We start from the raw sequence: 24,301 nt of genomic DNA, 5'->3' as shown, positions 1-24,301 counted from the left end.
CCTCCATCCATTACCCTAAAGTTTAGGTTGGGCGTGGAAAAATTCACACAATCTGTGATTAGATGTTAAAAAGTTTTAAACCTTGTGGAAATGACTTACTCTCAGACCAATATTTGGTCTTTTACCATTCAGGTTTGGAAAAAAATTGATAATCTCTTTGCAGGAAAATATCAATCTGTTGCAAGGTTAAGATACTGCAGATTCTTTCATTACTTTTGACCGTAAGTATTGCAAACAGATCCAAGTTTCAGTCATATAACGTTATCGTGGTGTTTGAATTGATCTAAATCTTGACAATCAATAAAGTAAATCTAAAATCAGTTGTCATGTTGTTTAATATTATGTACATAAAGCAAATTAATATTTGAATGAAGTTAGTCTCGATTTTTGTTGTCATAAAAATTTCGTTTTTGCTCACAAGAAGGACATAAAACTGATTGTTCACATTCCGGGGGGGGGGGGATTAAGGACCTCTTAACTTTTGTGTTAGTTTAAATAATGCCATGAACATTGTTTAACTTGTACACTTTTCAGCTTACCTAAGCCGATTTCGAGATTTTTTTCGTATAGGACCTCTTAACTTTTGTGTTAATTTAAAGAATGCCATGAACATTGTTTAACTTGTACACTTTTCAGTTTACCTAAGCTGATCGAAGATTGTCTGGCGTCCGTCTGTGTGTCGTGTGTCGTCCGTCATCTGTTTATTTGTTAAATTTTCGAGCTCTTCCTCAGAACCACAGGACCAATTTCAACCAAACTTGCCACAAAGCATCCTGTGGTAAATGCAATTCAAATTAGTTTAAATAAAGGGTCATGTCAACTTGCAAGGGGAGATATTTATGAAAGTGAAAATTTGGCGGGATCATTTAAAAATCTTCTTCTTAGAAACCACTGGGCCAGAAAAGATAAAATTTGTGTCACGGTCCTGTTGTTATGGGTAACACTTTTTTGTGGAAATATACAGTACAAGTTAAATGTATAATACCCCCTGCAACATATTGAACTATAAAACATCGGATGAATGTTTTATTAATTGTATATTTACCATGTTCATCATTTGGTAGATTTACCATGTTCATCATTTGGACGAAGTCGGTAGTATAAGTGTCACCCCAATATTCCTCAATATCTTACTGCGCAGATATGCATTCCCAAACCAATATCTAACGGTTAACAATTGTATTTATGTATAAAAAGACCATCAGACATGCTACTAATGTATCCAACAGTAATTTCCGATTATTGGCGCACTAGGTGCGTGTTTTATTTCGTCGGTTCAACCGGCATGGCAGCATTATAAAGCTTCTTTGCTAAAACGCAGATGGCGGGATATTTAGTTTTGTCGTGAAGGCATGACAATCGAGCCCAATAAAAGCAAGAGCAAATCAATCTGCTGGTTATTTGGTTTTCAAAACTCATATAACCAGAATATCCAGGAGTAAAAGTCGTTGGGTAATAACTATTAAAAATTAATTGATCTCTTTAAGCTGATGGATTTAAGATAATACAATTAATTAAAACTTTCAATGATTTTAATAAATTGTTTTGTCGGAGAAATGAGTGGGAGGTGAAATAACTCTCCTATAACTATATTTATCTTTCTTATTTCTAATTAGAAGAGAAATAATATTTCCATTACTTAAGTTCTACGAGAGAACGAATACAGGACACTCATAAAAGGAAACTTTGCAAATTAAAAAAAACCATTTATTCATTTTAGTCCTGACTTAGTTTCCAATATACAGAATTGGGAGACCCACAAGTTGCACAAGGGAGACCCCCCCCCCCAACGACAACACCTATATGACAGCTACTGGGCATATTTATTCAAATTATGGCCCCTGGGCTTAGGGTGGGGTCAGAATAAGGAATTAATATGGAAATATACTGGAAAAGAGTTTTAATATCTTCTTTTCACTGGGTCAGAAAAGATGAAACTTCTATGAAAGCCGTCTAACATAGTGTAGATAATTTGGTTAAGTTATGGACCCCTGGATATAGGGTGGGGCCACTATAAGGCAGCAGTTTTTTGCATGAAGATATATAGGAAAAATATTATAAAATCTTTTTCGCAAGAACCACTGGACCAGAATAGGTGAAACTAATAAGAAAGTTTTCCAACAAAGTGTAAATTTAAAGAACAAGGTACGGTTTCAATACGTCTTGCCCTGTATTTTTCTTAAAAATGAAAGTGATGTAAAAAATTAAAACTTAAGCATTTTTAATCATTGAAATTCCATGCAGAAAGATCATACAAACCATTTTTCTCACATGACCTTCTAAATGCTAACTGTGATGTCATAAACCTGTGCATTTTTCCGTATTTTCTTAAAAAAATGCAGAAGACACTAATTTTCAATGAAATTTTCTTTCAGAAAATATTGTCTACAGGCATCGCCCACAAAGATCTTGAAATATATGATTTTTCAAAGAATTTTACACAATATATCCGAAAATTGGAGTGGGCGACAGCTGTGGACACTATTTTCTTAAGGAAAATAACCCTAGAAATGGGCCATTTTGAGGCTTTTCTGTTTAAAATAGGTACCATTCCAGAATGGTACTCCTTCATGCCATATTCCTTCCTGATTTTTCACAGTCATACACTCAACTAATATTTAAGCCAGTTTCAAAACTTTTTGAAAGCATTAATTTTTTTTAAAAATAAAGCTAAAACCGTACCTTCTTCTTTGTCAAAACTATTTGCTTGGGGATCGGTAAGCCATAATAGGGGATCAAAGGATTACATGGCAATATATAAAAAAAGTGTTTATAAATCTTCTCCAGAACTACTGGGACAATGAAGATGAAAATTAAATAAATGCTTTCTGACGTTCTGTAGATTCTAGTTTGCTGAAATCATGGATCGGATCCCGTGGGCTAGAGTCTGACTTAAATAATGGATCAGATGTTAACATGAAAACACATAAGGTGAAAAAACTTTGAAAAATTTTCCTTGCAAGAATCATTTGGCCAGAAAAAATGAAACTTTTGCGATGCTTTCTTGACAAAGTGTAGATTCAGGTTTCCTCAAATTTTTGATCCCGGAGTAGGGTGGATCATAAAAGAGTATCAAATGTTTCCATAGAAAGATACTAAATATGTTTATCTCTTCTCCAGAATCACTGTACCAGACATGATGATCCTTAAATAAAAGCTTCCTGACAAAGTGTAGATTCAAGTCTGTTCAATTTATGGTTCCTGAGGATTGGATTTACTTCTGAAAATATGTTTTTAATCTTCTTATTACAGGTGACAGGTAAGCGTTGTGGCCTATGGACCTCTTGCTTTCTTAAGAACGTATTTTTTAGGACTAAGAAAATTTTAGAACACCTGATAACAAAAGAGAACACTTTGACATACATGTAGTGATAATAATATTCAAGTATTTTAAATCGATTTCTGCCCAAAATTTGTCCCACTTCGACGAAGAAAGAGATTTCAGTTTCCTGAATGTGAGAAATGAAAAAAAGGTGAAGATAACGAACAGTGATCAATCTCAAAAAAATCTATAAACAATACAAATCTGTGAAGAGGGCATGAAACACGGATCCCTGGAAATTCTAGAGGTCGGATCGGGTGCCTAGAAGGAGTAAACAAAGTAGCTTACATTATTTCATTCTATATTCAAATACATGTATGGGGGAATTTCTGACTTTGTTTTATAAGGGTTTTATTATTGAATGTAAATAACAATTTCAACGTCACGGAAATAGATCTTGATCGATACACAACATCCCTTTCACCCAAATGAAACCAACTTCTTTTCAAGTTTATAGAACACTAACACAGGGTACTACGCAGAGAAAAAAACTATATATTGTTTTCACTTCGTTATTCTATCACTACCAACACTTCCGACTCGGTTTTACAGAGCATTAAAGGTTACTTTACGACCATGTATCAAGAAGTTCAAGCAGTTCTATGGAACAATGCAAATCTAATCACAAGATGGATAACTCACACATATATGTAGGAAAAAGAAAGTCAAATCAAGCAGATTATGTAAACTTCCAATGAATATGAAGGCAAAACATTTTTCAATTTCAGATGTAGCACTTATCAGACATGGCCCTAATGTCTGATATAATCTATTTACACCTGCCTGTGTAAGAAAGTTGAATGGACAATTTTGTTGATTTTATGATGTTTATTGGTATATGAATAATTATGTTATGTGATCGATCCTTTTTTTTTTTTTTACTTTTTTCATAAATATTTCATAACTTTGAAATTCATCGTACAACGTCGGGTCTTTTATAGTAGAAATGTATTCTGTGAAAATTGAACTCGAGTAATAAATCAATTTAAGCAACAGTTTGCCAAATATTTAATAAAAAGTAGTATATCGCTAAATCAACAATAAATTATCTGATTTATAATTCTTCTTCAAATAGCACATATTTTTCTCTTTTTTCTTCATCCAATAATTGTCAAATTGAGAACACTTCGAAATTAAAACTTCAGACCCCAAACTTGAAACATGAAAAGATGAGATAAAGAAGAGGTGCACCTCTAATAAATTCCTTTTTTTTTTTAAAAAAAGTTTAATCATTTCATAAATCAAGGTTGAATTTATATATATATATATATATATATATATATATATATATATATATATATATATATATATATATATATATATATATATATATATATATATATATATATATATATATATATATATATATATATATATATATATACAAGGGTCATTCAAAAAGTTCGTAGACTTTTGTCATAACTTTTTTATTTAACGTCATATTACAACCAAATTTGGTACACATATTTTAACAACAGATTCAAATATTTTGAGTTATAAAGTTGGAATATATCTTGATGTTTATCAAAATTGTCAAAGATTTGAGACGGGGTCACGGAGCAGGGTCAAAATTGAGTTATTTACTAATTATACGCTTTATAATGTTTATAACCATACCTCCAATAAATGGCGCTTAAATGAAATAAAATTTAAATGTTTAAATTTAGCATTGTTTTATTACTTCAGATGCTAAAAGGTAATGTAATAAATCGCTTCGATTTAAAATTATCGATTTCTAAAGACAGATAGACCTGATTAAAAAAGCAAAAAACGATGACGTTGAATGACGTCACGGAGCAGCAGCTAGCAATAAAATTTTGTTTTGCAATCAGGAAACCTCTAAAACAAACTCTTAAAGAGCTGGAGGAACCAGGAAATATATAAAAAAAAATGAGACGTGCATTTGTATATAATTAAAAAAAAAAAAAACACCATTTTTTGAGTGGGAGAGACTTGAGACTTTGAATCGGACGATGGACGGTCTGCGAAGGAACGGGTTTTAGTTTAAAATCTTGTCAAAAGAGATAGTTACGTCATGAAACGTGATGCCCACTGTCGCAGAACTTGTGAATGCCTAGTTACGCGGTAAAGAATTTGAAAACAATGAAAATCTAACTAATGGTGCTCGAATAATTATTAGAAAACTAGGTGTCAAGTGTTATGGATACGTTTTTTATGAATGGAGAAGTCGCTACCAATACGTTATAAAATCAAAAGACAGAGTAAGTTTTGTGAAACTTTCTCGACGTTGTTGTTTTTAACCGTGCTCCGTGGCGATAAAACGTGATGCTTTTAAAATTGGCTAACATGAGTTCCATTTAATCAAATGGAATGAAACTTCATACATCGATAAATAGTATCAAACTATAAACAAATTAATTATAATACAAAAAAGACATTAACAGGTCAATATATTAATGTTTGTTCAGTTTTGGTGAAAACAGATTTAAAAAAAATTTAATAAATCTCTTATACTATTCTCATTACGGCTGAATCGCTCCAATGTTTATAAAATGGAAAGATTGTAGTTTCCTTGAGAGCAAATGTCGAAATGCTCACTGCATGTATAATTAATTTGTTTTATGTTTGATTACTGAGACTGTGAAAAATCATAATTTATTGTCCAATTCAATTTTCCCTAACTTTTACGTTACACTGCATACTATGACGTCATGGATTTATTCCTTCTCAGAGAGCCAGATTGACTAGTAGACGTGTTGTAGTTTGTTAGAAGTGGTAAATAACCCCGTCGTATAGGCAATTGATGAGTGCTGGTAACAAGTATTACCAAGCTGTTTGTATACCAAGAGGCAAGTGTTGGTACCAAGTCTTACCAAGTGGCAAGCAGCTAAGTTGTTTGTGTAGCCAAGAGGCATCGCCTCATTAGACATTTCTCTTTGTGTACTTAATTGTAGCACTAGGCAAGTGAAAAAAATATCTATATATATTGAATATCTTACACACTAGGCAAGTACCCATTGTGTTTGTATATATTTTGCATTCATTATCATCCTTGTAATACTTGGACAAACCAAGTACGATCCCAAGGAGATCGATCAGGTCTCGCAGGTTACAATAAGCAAGTGTATTTTTACCAGATTTTTGAAGTTCTTGGGCAACATAGCTTCATCTTTCAGTTAATTTTGCTTTAAATTTCTATGGATTTTTAATAATGTTGTATTATACTCAGGTGACTGTTAAGGTCCTTGGGTCTCTTGTTTTTCTTTAGTTATCAGAACAGGTCCCTAGGAAGCAAAGTAAGAAGGAGGGGGTGGTGGTTGGGAGATTGGACCAAAAAAAGTCATGAAACGTTATTATGGAGGTTTAAATGTGTAAATTAGATTAGCTCCCTATTGTACAGTGTATACTGGCACAATCATTGAAGTAAGGGGATAGAAAATACACGAAGAGTAAAATATGATACGAATCAAGCTTTTTTGACAGTTTATTCTTCAGTATGACACTATGCCATGTACAGCATCGGAAAAGACACTGACGGAAGTGAGTCAATGCCCAAAAAATCAGCTAGAATGGGTAATAGAGGCGGAAAAAGCAAACTGTTCATCCGTTTATCAAACTTGTGTTGAAGCAGAAGAGTTCGTATTCCATTGTGTTTTAAACACAAAACTGACAGGATTTCTCCAGGTTTGTGCCCCAGCAAAACCAATTCACGGTATGTGAAATGCCACCATTATGCAGAGTAGATAAAGTGCTACATGTATATAAGAAACATTCATGACCAACAACCATGTGTGATTTACACATTTTACGTATTTCTTGCAGGCAAAATGTGTCCAGAATACAATATTAGAGGCAACATAATTCAGGAGAGTTTATCTGCAGGTTGTGGGACAGACAGAATCCCATGTCCTCCTGTATACCTATCAACAGAGGCATATAAATGTAATATCATGCATTACTAATTACATGTCTTATTAAGATATTTACTCAGTGGTGTTTGACATTATAACCGATGTATGTATGTAATGCAGCACACAATTATAGTGGTTGATACTTGTTCAACTAAGTGTAACTATTCATCGCTTATGAAAACAGAATGTATCATTGTGCATCATAATAAAGTTGTCGTATACGTATCAAATTTTAAATCACATTTTGTATGCCTAGTAATGTATCTATCTTGATACGGAAACATTATTTGTAACAAAACGGAGAATTAATTCACGCATTTCGATTCACTAAATTACAGTAAAAATCACCTTTCCTCAGATCATTTCGAGAAAAAGTTCTTTTTTATTTGATAATACCCTTGAATCATGTGTTTTCGTGGTATTAGTTGTTTTAAATAATTAAGTGCTTCAAGACTAGTACTAAAGATATGATCAGGTTGCTTTACGATCACATATAAATAACAATTTTCCTAATTCAAAATTATTTTTGGTTGCTCACAAACCACTTTTGTTTTTCCATAGGGACATCCTTTGTATTACGTTGCTGCATTTTTTCATTTTTCTCTGATGTCATATTTTCGGGGGGGGGGGGGGGGGGGTGCTATTTACAGAGTCAGTAATCGCTAGAAAAATACTTAACATATTGACATGAAAATCTAATTGATATTATTAATCCACCACATCTATACAGGCATTTGCTAACTGGTTACTGATTCCTGTATGTTTGTTCACTTGAGAATGGTCGATCTGAAAATTAATTAAATAAATTATTTAAAAGTAAAATACTCACATATTTTTAAAGAAATCATAAATGTTCTTATCTAATCATTAATACCTTTATGATTTTTTCCCTCAAATTTACTTGTTTAAAGTCAGCATTTCGTAAAATTTTTGGTCGTTAGAATTATCTTGTTAGCGAATATATCTTATTAGATCGTAGTTTGGCTGATGTGTTTCATACCAATTGTTGCTCTTTTATTTAATATTGAATATGATTACGGAATGTTCCATCTATCTGGTCAAACACAGGGTTCAAGGCGGGTGTGACCAGTCAACAGGGGATGGGTACTTGTCCTAGGCACCTGAGTCCACCTCTGGAATTTCCAGGGGTCCACGTTTAACGCCCTGTTCACAGATTTTTAATGAATGTAGTTTTTTTGAGATCGATCAATGTTCGTTATCTTCACATTTTTCTTTAAAAAGTCCGAGGTTTTCCTTCAAAATTATATGCAAACGATACACAATAAAAAAAAAAAACAACAAAAAGCGGAAAAATCCATTTATTATTACATGACCAAGTAGCTGAATGGAGGATTAAATGACGTCAATGTGAGGAATTGTCGGCTTTTTATTCTTGATGAAAGCGCAATTATTAGACTTTTATGAGCAATTGTCAAAATATGTGTACTGTAGGCTATTTAATCACTTTTCTAACTTGATCCCTGTCAGATGAAGCTGTTCATTATTTGTCAAAAAACCTGTATATGATTTATGAAAGCAGATATAACGTCATGCATCTAGCATTTTATAGAATTTTTTGAAAAAAATAAAAATACCGAAAACATATATATATATATATATATATATATATATATATATATATATATATATATATATATATATGCCACAAAAACGCATGCCATAACCAAAAATAAAGTTTTATGTATAAGCTGAATTAAAGTATTTTCAGGTCTTCAAAATTTTGCTTATCACAATGTAAAAAAATATAACACGTCATATTGAATTATTTAGATAATATCATTCAGGTAACTAGAAAATCACAAAATGGTCTATTAATCTTTTATTTGTTTAAACAGTGATTATAATTAGCTCACTTGCGCGGAAGGCTCGAGTGAGCTTTTCTTATCGAAGGTATAATGCGTCTGTCTGTCATGTGTCTTCTGTCATCTATAAGCTTTTCAATTTTTCGACTTCTCCTCAAGAACTAGTGGAACATATTTCAGCCAAACTTGCCACAAAGCATCCTTGGATAAAAGGGATAATACATGTAGGTTATTCAAATGAAGGTTCATGTCCTCTTCCAAGGGTTGATATTAATGAAAATTTACTGACATTCTTTATATATCTTCTCATTGACCACGGACCAGAACAGATGAATCTTATGTCAAACCTTCATTACATAGTGTAGGTCTAAGTTTGTTCAATTCAGGACCACCGGGGGTAGGGTTGGACCTAGCAGATCAAAATTTTTTCGAAGGGATATAAAGGGAAAAATCTTTTACAATCTGGGGTCCATTTTACAAGAGCGTATGATTAAGTCCCAAAACTTTAGTTGATTGAGGATATGCAAAATTAGTGATTCTAATTAAAATTGCTAGTTAGCGTAAAAAAAATCTTTCTACATTCTTTTTTAAAGATTAAAACCATTTTCAATTTCATGTAATTAGAAAGTTATAAGCACAATTAATTTTGGTCTTAGTCGTAAGTTCTTTTGTAAAACTGGCTCTTGCTTCTCAAGAACAGCAAGCCATGATTAGGCATATTTATACTGAAGCAGTTTTGGTCATCAAAAACATTACTTCGTTAAAAATCACTCTGAAGTTGATATCAAAAGGATGCTGGAGTTCCTCATTGACAATATTTCTGTAGTCTTTGGAAACCAAGTCTTCCAACAAACTGTTGGAATCTCCATTGGCACTAAATGTACTCTTTTATTAGCCGATCTGTTTTCATATTTCTATGAAGCAGAATTTTTTTTCAAAAACTTAAACATGAGAAGAAGAAAACACTTGCCGTGGCCTTCAACTCGACAATCAGATGTATCGACGACGTTTTATCTATTAACAATATTTATTTCCATTCATATGTCGACTCGATATATCTCAGTGAACTTAAAATAAAAGACACCATAGAGTCTGTCACATCTGTTTCATATATGGATGTTTTACTGACTATAGGCGACAAAGGTCGACCAACAACTACATTCTATTACAAACGAGATGACTTCAGCTTTTCCATCGTCAACTTTCTTTATTTATGTAGTTATATTCCTCTATCACCAGCATATGCTGTTTATGTCTCTCAACTGATTCGGTACTCAAGAGCATTCTCTGAGTACGATCAATTTTTAGGTTAATCACACATAAGATGACGTTACAGGGATTTCAACAATCCCGTTTAAAGTCAGCATTTCGTAAATTATATGGTCGTTATAATGACCTTATAAGCAAATATACCCTATCATGTGGTCGTATTTTGGCTGACTTGTTTCATACCAATTGAAAACGCCATTGTTTTTGTATTAAATTTGACGGAATGTTCCGTCTACTTGATGTATACATTGGGTTGACGGCGGGTGTGACTCCTTGCTCCTTGAATGCTTACTCCTCCTAGGCACCTGGCCCCACCTCTAAAATTTTTAGGGGTCTGTGTATATTGCCTGTTCACAGATTTTATTGTTTGTCGTTTTTGTTAGATCGATCACTGTTTGTTATCTTCACCCTTCTTCATCATGACCCTGGTTTGGATGGGGCCACAATGGATAAAAATTTTACATGGCAATACATAGGATTTTTTTTTTTTAATAGAAATTTTCCTATCAAAAACAGTAAAGACATAATTAGTCATAATTGTATGGAAGTATTTTGAGTTAGTGTTGATTCAAGCTTATTCCGTTTTGAATTTCTTCAAATCATGACTTCCGGGGAAGGGGAGAGGGGGGCATAATGGGTGATCAAAGTTTAACATAAGAATGTATAGGAAAAAATCTTTAAAAATCACCTCAAGAACAGAATATATTTGATAAGATCTAATAATACGGAGCATCCTCAGGAAGTATAGAAACAAGCTATTTCAAATCATGACCCCGCGGGTAGGGACGGGCACAATTGAAGATCAAACTTGTACATAAGAATATATGTTTGAAAATCTGTAAAAACCCTTTAGAGCCACGCCACATAAATCATATTTATATGGAAGCATCCTCAGTAAGTGTAGATTTAAGTTTGTTCAAATAATACCCCCTTCCCTGCTCCTCCTGGGAGAAAGGTTAGACTGGGAACACCTATATATTTAAACTTTCCAGAATAAAACTGATGTCTATTTTTCTTCAGCCAATGTACTGAGGAGAGCGATGTGGCCCATCGGCCCGTTGTTATGTAAGATAAAAGAGAGACTTTAACAGGGAGTGCAAACCTCAGCTATGGTTCCAATTTCCACATTTTAACATAAATTTTCAAAATAGCTGTAGACCTGTCGCAGTAGCCTAATGGTAGTACATGTACGTTCGCCTCGTAATTGGTAGGCACAGGTTCGATTCTCATTCGCAAACCTAGGTTGTATAAAGGTAGTGACTATTCTTTCGCGAAGCGTCTGGCGTAAGAGGTGTATGTTTTTGCTTGTTTATTTAACGTTTTTTCGAGAATTTTTCAGTCATATTGAAACGCCATTACTTGCCGGTGGAGGGAAATTTAGACTAGTACTCGGCACTAACGACCTTTGAGCAGTGAGGATCTTTTTTGTGCCAGCACATATTGCAACATGGGACCTCGGTTATTAGAAATTAAAGTCAAGGGTACGTATTTCGCATATGACCTTAAAAACGTAGGTCCCGTGTCACAATAGGCTTTGCAACGATAAAGAACCCTCACTGTTCAATAGCCGTAAGGACCAAGTATAGGTCTAAATTTGAACTCTTCACCAGCGTACGGCGACTTCTCTATATGTAGAGTGAAAAAAATCAAATTGGACGTTTTACAACAATGAATTAACCAATCCATCCATCGAAATAGCTGTAGGGTAAAAGAAAAGAAGGTTCCCCTTATTACCTTTTTTGAAATAAATATTTTCATTATGAAATTTTAATTCTAAAAGAATATGATCACTTACCATAAACCTTATTTTCTTTCATTATCAGATCAGGAATGTTACCATTCTGTCAAATACAACGAAAACAAAACTGAAAACAATGGAACAGAATTCAATCTCCACAACAGTAATTGTAAAACAGAAATAACGTAAGTTATCTTTTACCGTATTAACAACTTTAATTTAGACTTCATACTATCTTTGAGTATGTTTCAGAGGGTCTAAGTAAAAGCTCCAAAAGCTTCACACTTTTTCTATGAGGAACGTTATTAAGAATAAAACATTGTTGCCATAAATACTAACTTTTTTTATAAAAGTGAAAAAAGTAAAGTTAGCAAACTTAACCTAAAGAATCTTATGCACAAAACTACATGTGAATATAACAAAAACGCAGGCGCCAGGTAGAATCATAGGTGGAAGAAGTGTCTAGGGCAAGTAAACATCCCTGTTGATTTGTCACATCCACTGTGAGCCCTTTGTATTGATCAGATAAACAGAGTTATCTGTAGTTCAAATAAGGGTCAAGACAACAATTTTACAACGATATGAAACATGTAAGTCAAACGATCTTACAAAATTTGCAAACTAGTGTATCATATCGAATATAGCCTTTTGCTAAATGCTGGTTTTAAACGAGTTTATAAAATCCCTGTATTTTTAACTTATTTCTTAGTAGTTTTATAAATTTACTCGGAACATGTTCAGTTTTGATACTAAACAATATTTGCAAGTGATAGAGATATATTACTACATAAAAAGGTCGTTTACAATGGAAAAGCTAAAGTCATTGTGTTTGTCAAGGACGTCACGTGATATGCTTTTCTTTCTGATATTGACGCCAAAGCACGTCCACGGAGAACGATATTGCACGACTCACCATTTCTATACTGTAATGAACTGTAAAAAAAGCCGCAGTGGAATGGAGAATGCAAAAGCTGAAAAGAATAGTTGTTTGCCTCTAAATACTTGCCTTCATATTTAGCTAACAAAAGTAAAAGCAACAATAATTCTATAAATTACAAAAATAAATCGTTTTCAGGGCTAGTCCGAATCGACCCCAGGGTGAAAATCGAAATTCCGAAATCAAATGCTCATAAACAGGACACGCCAAGACATATTCGAAAATATGATTGGGCTACTATGAAAAATGGTAAAAAGAAAAAAAAAATATTTTTGACCCCCATTTGTTCCCTCAGAATAAAAAAAATATCTACAGTGCAACACCTGTCCAAAAGGTGATTCAGCTACTGCAAATAAAAAGGACCAGTTCAAGGAACAAAGTTTCTGTAGAAAAACGTCTTTTCCCTATCTTTTACACTGAAGTCCAAAATTGTATACTGGAACGCAAAAGAAACGCAACAATATATTTTAGGGGGAAATATAACATATTGGATATTTTTTTGTATATAAAAAAGGGCATCTTCAACTTTTCAAATATAGGTAATTTAACGGTAGAGTGATTTTCATACCGTTACCGGAAGTAAAGTTTGAGTCTGCTTAACAGAAATCAAAAATTGCATGTTTAACAAAACATTTGCAACAATATGGGGTTTTAAGGATTTGTTTCTGTTCATCATAAGTAATGCAGCAATATTCCGAAAAATAAATTCCAATTTCTTTTCCGCAAGCGATGCCATGGCTTCCTGAAAATGACTTAAGTACACATTTCCATTGCTCTAGCTGGAAAATCTTAAAATAAAGGTGATGGAGAGATGCAGATTCAAATATGACCCACATCACGCTTCAACTGGCTCTTACGTATCATTAGCATGATTGACAGTCCTTGGACCGGAAGTCCAAGTGTTACTACACTGCGCTTGGATAGAGAAAATTCGACCTCATCATCTCAAAAACAGGTTTTTAAAATTGGCAAAGAATATGTCTTTCGCTCAGATCTCGAGATTGACGAACCTATTGCATCGTAGAAATCAAGCTGCAACTGTTGTGCATGACAGTCTTGCACGCTGTAATTGGATGTCCGGTGTGGGGGTGTTTTAACAGTCATTTGTTACTTTCTAAAGTTAGAAGATAATCATTTAACATTTTTATCAAATCACTGATGTTTTTAAATCGAACTTTACCTTACTGTATTCATTTTTGAAAATCATTAGATAAAAAATTTAATTATTTGTAGATTACTGCTTGTTGCGTTTTTTTTTTTTTTGCGTTTCAGTATATAATATGAAACCGCTTTGGCAAACTCGGTGCTAGCTTTGATTTCGAGTTCACTTTTTCGAGTTGACATATAAATGAAAGTAACTATTGTCAATTTATTAACTGTAGTTGATATACCTACGAGGGGTTATCAAAAAGTTCGTGGACTAATGCGATAAAATTAATACTATGTAGCCTGTGTTTACAAAATTTATAAGGAACATAAAACAACGAAAGTTTATGAAATGTTGAAAATTTTAGCTTGATACGTTGATTATTTGCCAAATTATTCTAAAATAAAAAAGACATTATATGATCACCCGGCGCTTTCGCCGTTTAGTTTCATGACGTCCGACAACGTCATTGTTTCTCAATGTACGCTCTCTCTACCTCATACACTTATCTTGATGAGATTACCTGAAGTTAAGTACTAAGGACTTAAGCCCGTCTTGTTTATATGACTTAACAATGCCATGAACAGCTGCTTTCAATGCATATAATATTGTAAATGGATCTATACATAGGGAAAGATCCTCACTTGAATATGTCAGAATACTTAGATTGTTGGAGTTCAATTTCTACCACACATGATCAACGTCACTTTTCGACGTGACTGACTTTTGACACTTTGACTACAAATGGACACTAAATGTGCGTCATTCATCTCTCTGAATTTTTTTGGGCATTTTAAAACAAGTACTCTGGATGCATTTTATTTCTCTGTAGCCCGTTTAAACATTCCTTAGGTCTATACCAGTTTTTCCAGGAGCGTAATTTTATAGAATGTTGGAAAAAGAAACACCTTCCCCTTTTTGACGTCATTTTCAAGCCCATAATTGTCTGGACACTCCATATAAAATTTTACGATAAATTTCACAGAACTTACAGAATGGGGTAAAAATTGCAGATTTTACGGAACAATTGTGTCGTACCACATGCCTGAATTAATAATATATATTTTGATGACAAATGCTCATATCTAAAGAGTTTTTCTCAATTACACTCAGGTAGAAAAAACGTCATATTTGAGGTTGCGCCGCCTGGACATATCATTGCTTACAAAAACATTAACAATTTATTAAAAAATAAAACTTATGATTTATGGTTTATTCTATAGATAGAAAAGATGATGCTAACTAAATGTATTAAAATTCATTGATGTACCTAAAGCGGTTTTAATTTTATGGCGCTAGTCCACGAACTTTTTGATAACCCCTCGTATATGTAGATTTGGAAGCTATAGAAAATTAAAGTTATTTTATCTACAAGTATTTAATTTTCTGTTTCTTAAGATCTAGAATGCAAAAGCAGCTCGGCTAGGAAAGGAATGCAATCATTACCCTTCGGAATTCAAACAAATTGTTTTAAGATTTGTTCTCCAATAACGATATAGATATTGTGAATTAAGAAGTGAAGCACCTTTTAATATCAACGTCATATTATTTGTTAATAGAATGATATTTTTTTCTGAATTCCATGGTTATCAAAGAAACTATTAATGAAATCAAAAATATGTTCTTTAATTTATGGGGGTATGGGGTGTACAGAGAGCGGAAAAGTCATACATTTCGATTTTACTGATTTTTGGAATAAAAAAAACTCTGTGAAATACTTTCATTTTTTTGTAAATCCTTATTTGATGAATACCACTTCCACGTCTGATGTTTCTCTTTCAATGCAATCAATTTCTGTGAGGAGTAAAGGTAGGGGCTTTGAAGCGCATTTACTAGACCCTGCAATGTACCTTTGTTAGAATTTTTGTTAACTGTTTTTTTTTAGTGTGGACACGGTTAATCAAATTTGCTCACCTTGAAGGAATGTAAAAAGTTTTAAGAAAGAAACGTAATTTAGAAGAATCCTTTAAACAGGTTGGGAACAATTCCCCTGTAGAGAGATCATCTCGCTAGAGCGCGATTATCCCTCTTTAGCGGAAGAATAAACATTACCATAAACAGGTGTTTTGTTGTTTTCATCATAAAATAATCAAAAATCTCGTGCTTTTTGAAAATCCGGGAGAAGGCTGCATTGAAGCGTGAATTTACTATAAGAAACTGACAACATGGGCTAGAAATTTAAGACAATCACTGCTGCATGTGAGAATAGGAGGCTGAAATCCATGTGTAAATCGTGCATTTTTTGCAAAGGTTTTAAATTTACAGTTATATATGTTTTTGAAGCATATAAAATATGTATAGATATCCAAATTATATTCGTTAAGGTTTTAGCTTTCCATTCTTGTACAGAACGTTAAAATCACTTTCTCCAGAAACCCATGACAATTGCTTTAATGTTTGATCTTTGATGGACGCTAAGAAGTACGGAAGCGCAACAGGGTTGTAACATTTGTTGAAAAGTCATGATTAAAAAAACACAACTATACATTTATATATACATTGACATATATAGAAGATGAATAACCATTAATTAATTAAATAGAATATTGAAAACAAATCAATAAAAAGAAGGTTTAAATTGAGTCTAACCGATATTGACATAGTAAAAATGTTGATATATGGTAACCTTGGACTTTCAGTAAGGCGTGATTACCGTCTGTCAAATGGTGATCTAGATTTTTCATTGGTTGCCTTAGCTCATCAATATTCATAAGAACATAATCAAGCATAACTGATAAAGGGCACAAAACATGTTAGTTTGAATTATTTTTTATAACTATACAGAAATTCAAATCGAGAAAACAAAAATGCGAAAATGTTGAGGGATCACTGCTGTCAACGTGTTGTGAAAGTTTGAAGAAGTAGGCCCTAAGTGTTCGTAATTCAATGACATAAATTCTTAAGGTTTTTTCCCGTGGCAATGAACAGTTCTTCGTTTGAGGACACTAGCGCTGGAAACATATTGGGATCCTGCATAACAGGTGTAAATTTTAATAGGGCATCAGATACTTTCCAAAACATAGGTTACTTAGAAGAACCCAGGCCCGTAGCATTTTTATTAATAAAAGGGGGGGGGGGCGTCTGAAAAATTTGACCCCCCACAAAAAAACTGCCTAAAGGAATAAACGCTTTTAAAGATACGCTTTATTCAGAAAGAAGATCTATTACGCTACATGAAATACTTCGAAATTAACATTTTATTATTCCTACAGTGAAAAATTGCAATGATATTTTTATTCAGTTAACAATAGGGGCTACTGTCATGTATAAGCGATGATTTACAGTTTATAAATGACTTCCTAGTCATAGTTAAAGTTCACCGATAAGACTATTAATTAAATTGGCTGTGAATTGAAAAAAATGTTAATACATATAATGTTGATAGCTTTTAACCACGCCTGTTTTGAACCTCGGTATAGATCTAAAGAATTCTAGCCACACAACCTGCCTATTGTATTTGTTCCTAGTCACACATCCCCCCCCCCCCTTCATCTACCGTCTCTCACCGTCGAAAATTTGAGATGTTTTCCAGTTTAACTTGTACAGTCATATTTTGAGACCAATGCAATAGAATATGATCAAATCGAATTCTTTGAGAGTTGGTAAATTTAAGTAGGACGAAAATAATATATAGAAGATGCTGCAAACACTGACGAATGTAGCAATGAACCAATGAGGGCGTTTCATACAGTAAGAAGGTGGGACCTAATTTAGTAAACCAGGCGATTTGAGAATCTATAGACCATCAATTGACAAACTACGTGTCGAGATTGTCATGCCCTACGGAAAGCTCAAAGTGACGGACACCCCATCACTATATATACTCTCCACTTTTCAAGCAGGAGTATTAAAAAATAAGACGAAAGATATAAGCACAACTGTAATAAGTAAGTTTACTCGTACTGATATTTATCACTTGTGGCTCCGTAGAAAGGCTACACTATTGTGCATGATCTTATTCAAATTTCCAAGGTATGCAGCAGTAGAGGCAATATTTTGAAGCAAATTTATCGAGATGAGACAATAAATATTTAAGAAATGGGTAGACATACTTCCGGATTTTCCTTTTACTGTATTTAACACGTTTACAGTTGGAATCGGAGTATAAATCTCGGGTTTCCGAGATGTATTTTCTCCCGCTAGAGAGGGATAATCGCGCTCTAGCGAGATGATCTCTTTACAGGGGAATTGTTACCAACCTGTTAAAATGTAATTGGGGGTATAAGTTTGATCTTCTGATACGGATATAAAACCAAATTCTTCTAAAATGCAGTTGTAATAATGAGCATGACAAAGACTGTAATTGTCAGCTGGATCCATAACACTTTTCATGTGGTCTTTCAAATTCTTTTATCTTCAGAGTTTGATGGTCCGAATGTTGCCTTTTGTCCAATGCAACTCTCTCATTTCTCACATTTCCACAATGAATTTTTTCGGATAGAAGTAAATATGTTTTTTTCATAAATGTACAAAATATCTTCAATTTTTCTTAAATATTAAAAATAAAGTTTACTTTGTGAAAGTGCAAGGATGTGTGTCAATCAAACGCGGCCCGAAATTCATAGTTTTTAATAATTTTAAGATAAAATCAGTTTCTGAATTTATATTATTTCGGTGTGAAATGCGCTAGCAAGATATAAGTCACGATATCACGCTAATTTTTTTTTTTTTTTATTTTTTTTTTATAGAAAATATTAACTTCAAATCTGTGCCAAATCTCCTTTAAAATCTGCAGTTTGGATTTATTTTATGTCAACTAAGAAAACAGTCTTAAATTTAATATCTAAACTTACATTTAAAGTCTTAAAATTTCAAAAAATAGATAATTCTCTATTGGGTTACAAAATCAATATTTTAATTAAGATAAACAATTTCATAATTGGAAGGTGTTTAAAAGCGTCACTCCTCGAAATGTTCAGAGGATAGTATTAACTGTTCACTGTTAAAACACTGTTTGTTATCTTCAGACCTATTTTTGTATTCATATGAAGCAGAATTTATTCAAAAACTTCCACATGAATGGGGAAGTCTCTTGCTGTGGCTTTCAATTCAACATTTGTATATATCGACGACCTTTTATCAATTAACAATATTCATTTTCATTCGTACGCTGATTCGATATATACCTCTGAACTCGAAATAAATATACTACAGAGTCGGAAACAGTTTCATACACGATATGGATATTTTACGAGAAAAAGGCGTTAATTGTAAGGACAAAACCTTAGGATAAACGTGATGACTTCATCAATTTCTATCGTAAACTTCATTTTTATGTACCAATATACCTTATCACTTGAGGAGTTTACGTTTCCGAGTTGATTCGATGCGTTAGAGCATACTCTACATACAAACAATTTCTAAATCGAAGCAAGTCATAACAAAGAAGTTAATGAAAAAGGGACATCAACAGTATCTTGTAAAGTCTACATTTCGGAAATTATATGGTCGATACAATGACCTTGTTAGCAAATATATTTAAAAAAAAAAACCAAAATGGAATGCTGACTGATGTTTTTCTTACAAATTGTTAGGCCATTACTTACATACTGAATTGTCTACAGATTTTTCTGTTTTCCCGATCAAGGACCATTCGGAGTGAATGACCGGTCGAAAGGGGATGCTTACTCGTCCATGGTACCTAATCCCTCCTCTGATATTTTTTGAGGCCCATCTTTGCTCTGCATTAATGTTGTATTGTTTGTTTGTTTGTTTGTTAAACGTTCCTTTCGAGAATTCTTCACTCATATTGAGACGCCACTAGTTGCTGGTGGATTGCTGCAAATTTTAGACCTATACTTGGCACTCAGGGCTATTTAGCAATGAGGGATCTTTTTCGCGCTAGCACCTACTGCAACAAGGGAGCTCCAATTATACGGTCTCATCTGAAGGACCAGGTCTCCACGTCCTACAATGGGATTCGAATTTGCGACGTTAGGACCAATTTCTTACTCCGCAACTCTAGAGCAAACGCTCTAATCACTTCGCCACGAGGGCGACAAATTTGTATTACATTGGACTTTTATTTGAACTTGATTACTGTTCGTTATCTCCACATTTCACTTCACCTTTTTTATTGATGTTTTACAAAGAAAATGTGAATTATATTGACAATAACTGTCATGATAAAATCAGCATTGTCATATTTAAAATATATAATCGCTTTAATTTATCAAAACAAACCAAAAATCCATTAGTACGGAAGCGTATGTGCTACATTGACACGTTTTATTTTCCACACTTTTATCCGTGATTTTTCCACTTTAAGTTGTAAATTCATCAAATGAGTCTGCGAATTAAAACTAATTTCATGCACATTTTTTTTTTTGCTTACTACAATTAAATTATTGAAATAATTCTTTCAATCAATTTATGCACAACAATTCAAAATTAAAGATATTATATTCTTAAAGAAGATATGTCTATTTGATTTGCTGCTTACATCAATTGTATTCATGATACATGTATTTACCAATATTTTATGATACTTTCACTTTCATTAGGGTCGCCCGCGTGGTGCAGTGGTTAGAGCGTTTGCTCTAGAGTCGCGGTGTAAGGAGTTTGATCCTTACGGCGCGGGTTCGAATCCGACTGGGGGACGTGGAGACCGGTCCTTCGGATGAAACTGTATAAAACGAGGTCCCATGTCGCAGTTGGTGTTTTCACAAAAAAGTCACTGCTCAATAGGTCAAAATTTGCAGCCCTCCACCGGCAAGTGGTAGCGTCTCAATATGAGTGAAAAATTCTCGAGAGGGACATTAAACAACAAACAAACGAATACTTAAATTAGGCACCGGATATCATCTCCGGAATTCCTTATTTATGCCCTGTTCACAGATTTATTTTGTTTGTGGATTTTTTTGAGATAAATTACTGTTCGTTATCTTCACGTTTTTCATTCATGTTAGATTGGTTATTTTACTTTTGGACTTCAATTAATGCATCTAAAATCTGATAAGTAATTATTTTCCACATTATTTGTTGGGCGACTAAAATTTGAAATTAGCTTATATTAATGCAGGATTCATGGTCTGTTCGTTGAAATGCGTGTTTATTTATGTCGAAATGATTGTGTGAATAAATTATACAGGTTATTGTGTACTTTCTACTGATGAAATTGCAAAAATTACAATTAAAAGTGTACATTTTACAGATTAAAGTGTAAATTTTACAGATTAAAGTATAAATTGAACAGATTAGTGTGTAAATTTTACAGTTAGATATGTAAATTTTACAGAATAAAGTGTAGAATTTTCAGATTTAAGTGTAAGTTTACAGATTAAAGTATAAATTTGACATAATTATGTAAGCGTAACATTTACAGAATAAAATGTAAATTTAACAGATAAGTGGAAATGGAAAAAAAATCATAAGAAAGACATATATTTTAGAAATAATTTTCAGATATTGCTTGGAACTATTCTCAGTTCTGGCTGGAGTTCTGATACTCCTGAATGTTGGTTGCTATTTTGGGATTTGGCGTAAGAGATTTATGGATAAGGGAAATCCTGTTACACAATTACCATGTGAGTTAAGTTTAATCTGTTTTCAATTTATTTGAATGATTTTAAATTATTAAAAATTAATGCTGATATCAAAAGATCATATTTAACTTCTACGTTGTATATACATGCAAATAAACTTGTAATAACACGGAATCATTTGGATAGATTAAACATATTTAGGTAGGCTAAATAATAGGAATGACAGAGAATATGAATATCCAGTTCTATCATGATATCACTTGTTTTCTTAAGAAGTTTTAAACAATTTGATTTTAGGACTTTAGGAACTAAATTTTGTAACAGTGACATAACAATTAAATTATAAATCTTTGAATAAATCAATATTCTCAATTCTTATGTATATGTTTTCAAAAAGTATTCCTTCAAATCAATCTAAATTAAAAAAAAAAATAATTTATTGCAAATGCAGAAATAATTCTTTTAATAATCATTCACTAATAATTATCATACTTCTAAACTTTTTAAGACCAAGATTGATATATTACATTCCTTATTCTAAATTCTCGGATATTATATTGTTATATCACTGTTGTATTAAATTCAACAAATAACCCATTGTAGGTTTCTTATCACTTTCCTTTAAATACCATCACAGAGTAAGAATGATAACACAAAAAACTTTTTATAAAATATACTGAAGGAAAAAGAAACACAGGGTAAAATTTTGAAGTGAAAAGATGTTATTCTTTCAAACGTATTTTCCAGTTTTCCTATCTAACATTTAAAATTATCTTTAATAAAAATGTAACCAAAATCTTATTTGATGTTGACTGATAATTCATGAGTTATTTAATCTCATATAATGGTACCACCCAAAAGTGTAAATCAAAAATTCTCATTATCTCCTATATCTCCCTCGCGCATTTGTCACAGCCTTGATTCTATTCGGATATATTTCGTCAGTGTTTTTATCCTTCTAATGGGGATATTTTTCAACCATTCCGACAAGGCAGCCCTTAGATGAAAGAGACTAGCTTGGACATTTCGATCCCTATCGTCCAGGTAATCCCACAGCTGTTTCTTTGCAGCTGTTCGATGAGGAAAAGATGGAATTTCCGGAGAGAAGTCGAGTGGGCAAATGTGAATGTTTGCTAGAAAATCTTGACAACCCTGCCTACATTGGGCTGGGGGTTAACATTCTGAAAAAAAGGCAAACGACGCATGCGTGCACGAGTGGGAGGAACACCAGCGTAACGTTGACGTATTCACAACCAAAAATTGCGCAATGGTTTCTTTCAGTTTTGGAGTGAATGTAACGGTTATTACTCTATTAGTAGCAGTTTTAGTTGTAGTGAGGTGGCGATTATACAGATGGCAGGATGAATAGCCCGATCTTGACGTGGCGCTGTTACGCTTCAACGCCATCGCCACGGTTGGTTGGAAAGCCTTCTGGGTCCTTTCTGATGACAGGTAAGATGTTTCATGGTGGAAAAATTCAGAACAAACTGCACATCAACACATTGTTGCTTTCGTCCTTACTTAGGCAATATAATAGCCAGACCTCATGAAACTTTCGTCAACTGTACCCTGATTGCAAGAAGTTCATATCGTCTGTAAATATCGAAAAAACAATGTGTATACCTCAAGTGTATCAAGGGGTACCATGAGATGTGTTGACAAACCCGTCTCCATCAAAATACACGTGTTTTGGGCTTTTTACCAATGTTTTCTACTAGACGCCATATATTTCATGGTTGAGTAATTCTGAACACTAATTTTAGTGCATATAACCAATATATCCTTCTGACCAGTTTTCGTAATTTTCGACCATGCAGTCAAAATAAATTCACATATTTTGTTACCATGCATTTCTTTTTCCTTTTAGTACATATTCTGCTATTTAAACAAGAGTTTTGATGTTTCGGAGAATACCTGCAAAGTGCATAATCTTCACAAAACCAATTCTTAAGATATCTAATATCTGATCATACAAGAAATAAAAGAAATATCTTGATATTTTTTTAGGATTTTAAGCATTCTTATCTTTCTTTGCAAATGGTTCATGTTTTAATAAAAACACTCTTAAGATCTATTATTTCAACATTGTCATCCGAACACCAAAAGCTTACATATTCCTTAATTCTTTAATAGTGTCTGACGTGAATTGTCCAGAAACGAGTGCAATGATAAACGACAGACATGTGGATCATGGATGAATGGTTTGATTCAAAATCTAAAATGAGCGGAAATCATTTTCGATCACTGTTCATTACCTTCACCTTCTTCATTTCTATTCAATCGTAGAAAGTGCAAGAGTGGATTTTTTTTAAATATCCAAAGGATGGTGAAGATTTGGACCATATTATTTTGAATTCTTAAATAACCCACACATTTGTTTTATTTGCATGCATTTTTTATATTATTCCTATTTTCCGAGTTCTAAAAACACTTCAAAATTAATCTTAAAAAATCCGAATTCATTACTTAAATTTTCTTTCTTCTTTATTTTCTGTCAACTGATCTCTTTTTATCATATATATCAAAAATAAGACATTATAAGTCTACCTTCTTTTTTCATTATCATTTAACTATTATATTCATTAATCCATTCATTATGATATCGCACTTCACCAGAGTACTACACCAGTCAGATCGAACGTATTTCATAGGAGTTCGGAATTCTTTGAAAGCAATTAATTATCAACTTTTAAATTAAACAAGTAAAAT

General features: G+C 33.0%; 1 protein-coding gene across 1 annotated transcript; it reads left to right on the top strand.

The window, feature by feature from the left end:
* Positions 1 to 169: 169 nt before the first annotated feature.
* LOC133201815 (uncharacterized) lies at positions 170 to 24,083 on the top strand. Its single transcript, XM_061337616.1, has 6 exons — positions 170 to 221; positions 6,767 to 6,995; positions 7,106 to 7,225; positions 12,110 to 12,209; positions 21,513 to 21,634; positions 23,726 to 24,083. The coding sequence occupies exons 2-6, from the start codon at positions 6,788 to 6,790 to the stop codon at positions 23,788 to 23,790; spliced, it is 615 nt and encodes a 204-aa protein (XP_061193600.1). The 5' UTR covers positions 170 to 221; positions 6,767 to 6,787; the 3' UTR covers positions 23,791 to 24,083.
* The last annotated feature ends 218 nt before the right edge of the window (positions 24,084 to 24,301 follow it).

This window comes from Saccostrea echinata, unplaced genomic scaffold (assembly GCF_033153115.1).
Source record: "Saccostrea echinata isolate AGI-Se365-2 ecotype Australia unplaced genomic scaffold, CSIRO_AGI_Sech_v1 ptg000045l, whole genome shotgun sequence".
In the NCBI taxonomy this organism is placed as follows: domain Eukaryota; kingdom Metazoa; phylum Mollusca; class Bivalvia; order Ostreida; family Ostreidae; genus Saccostrea; species Saccostrea echinata.
This window is presented reverse-complemented; position numbering and strand designations above follow the sequence as displayed.

Excerpts from the sequence above, each read along its gene's own strand:
- LOC133201815 (XM_061337616.1), top strand. The coding sequence starts at position 6,788 with ATGCCATGTACAGCATCGGAAAAGACACTGACGGAAGTGAGTCAATGC. Across the intron at positions 6,996-7,105 it reads CCCAGCAAAACCAATTCACG|GCAAAATGTGTCCAGAATAC; the intron begins GTATGTGAAATG and ends TATTTCTTGCAG. Across the intron at positions 12,210-21,512 it reads AATTGTAAAACAGAAATAAC|ATATTGCTTGGAACTATTCT; the intron begins GTAAGTTATCTT and ends AATAATTTTCAG.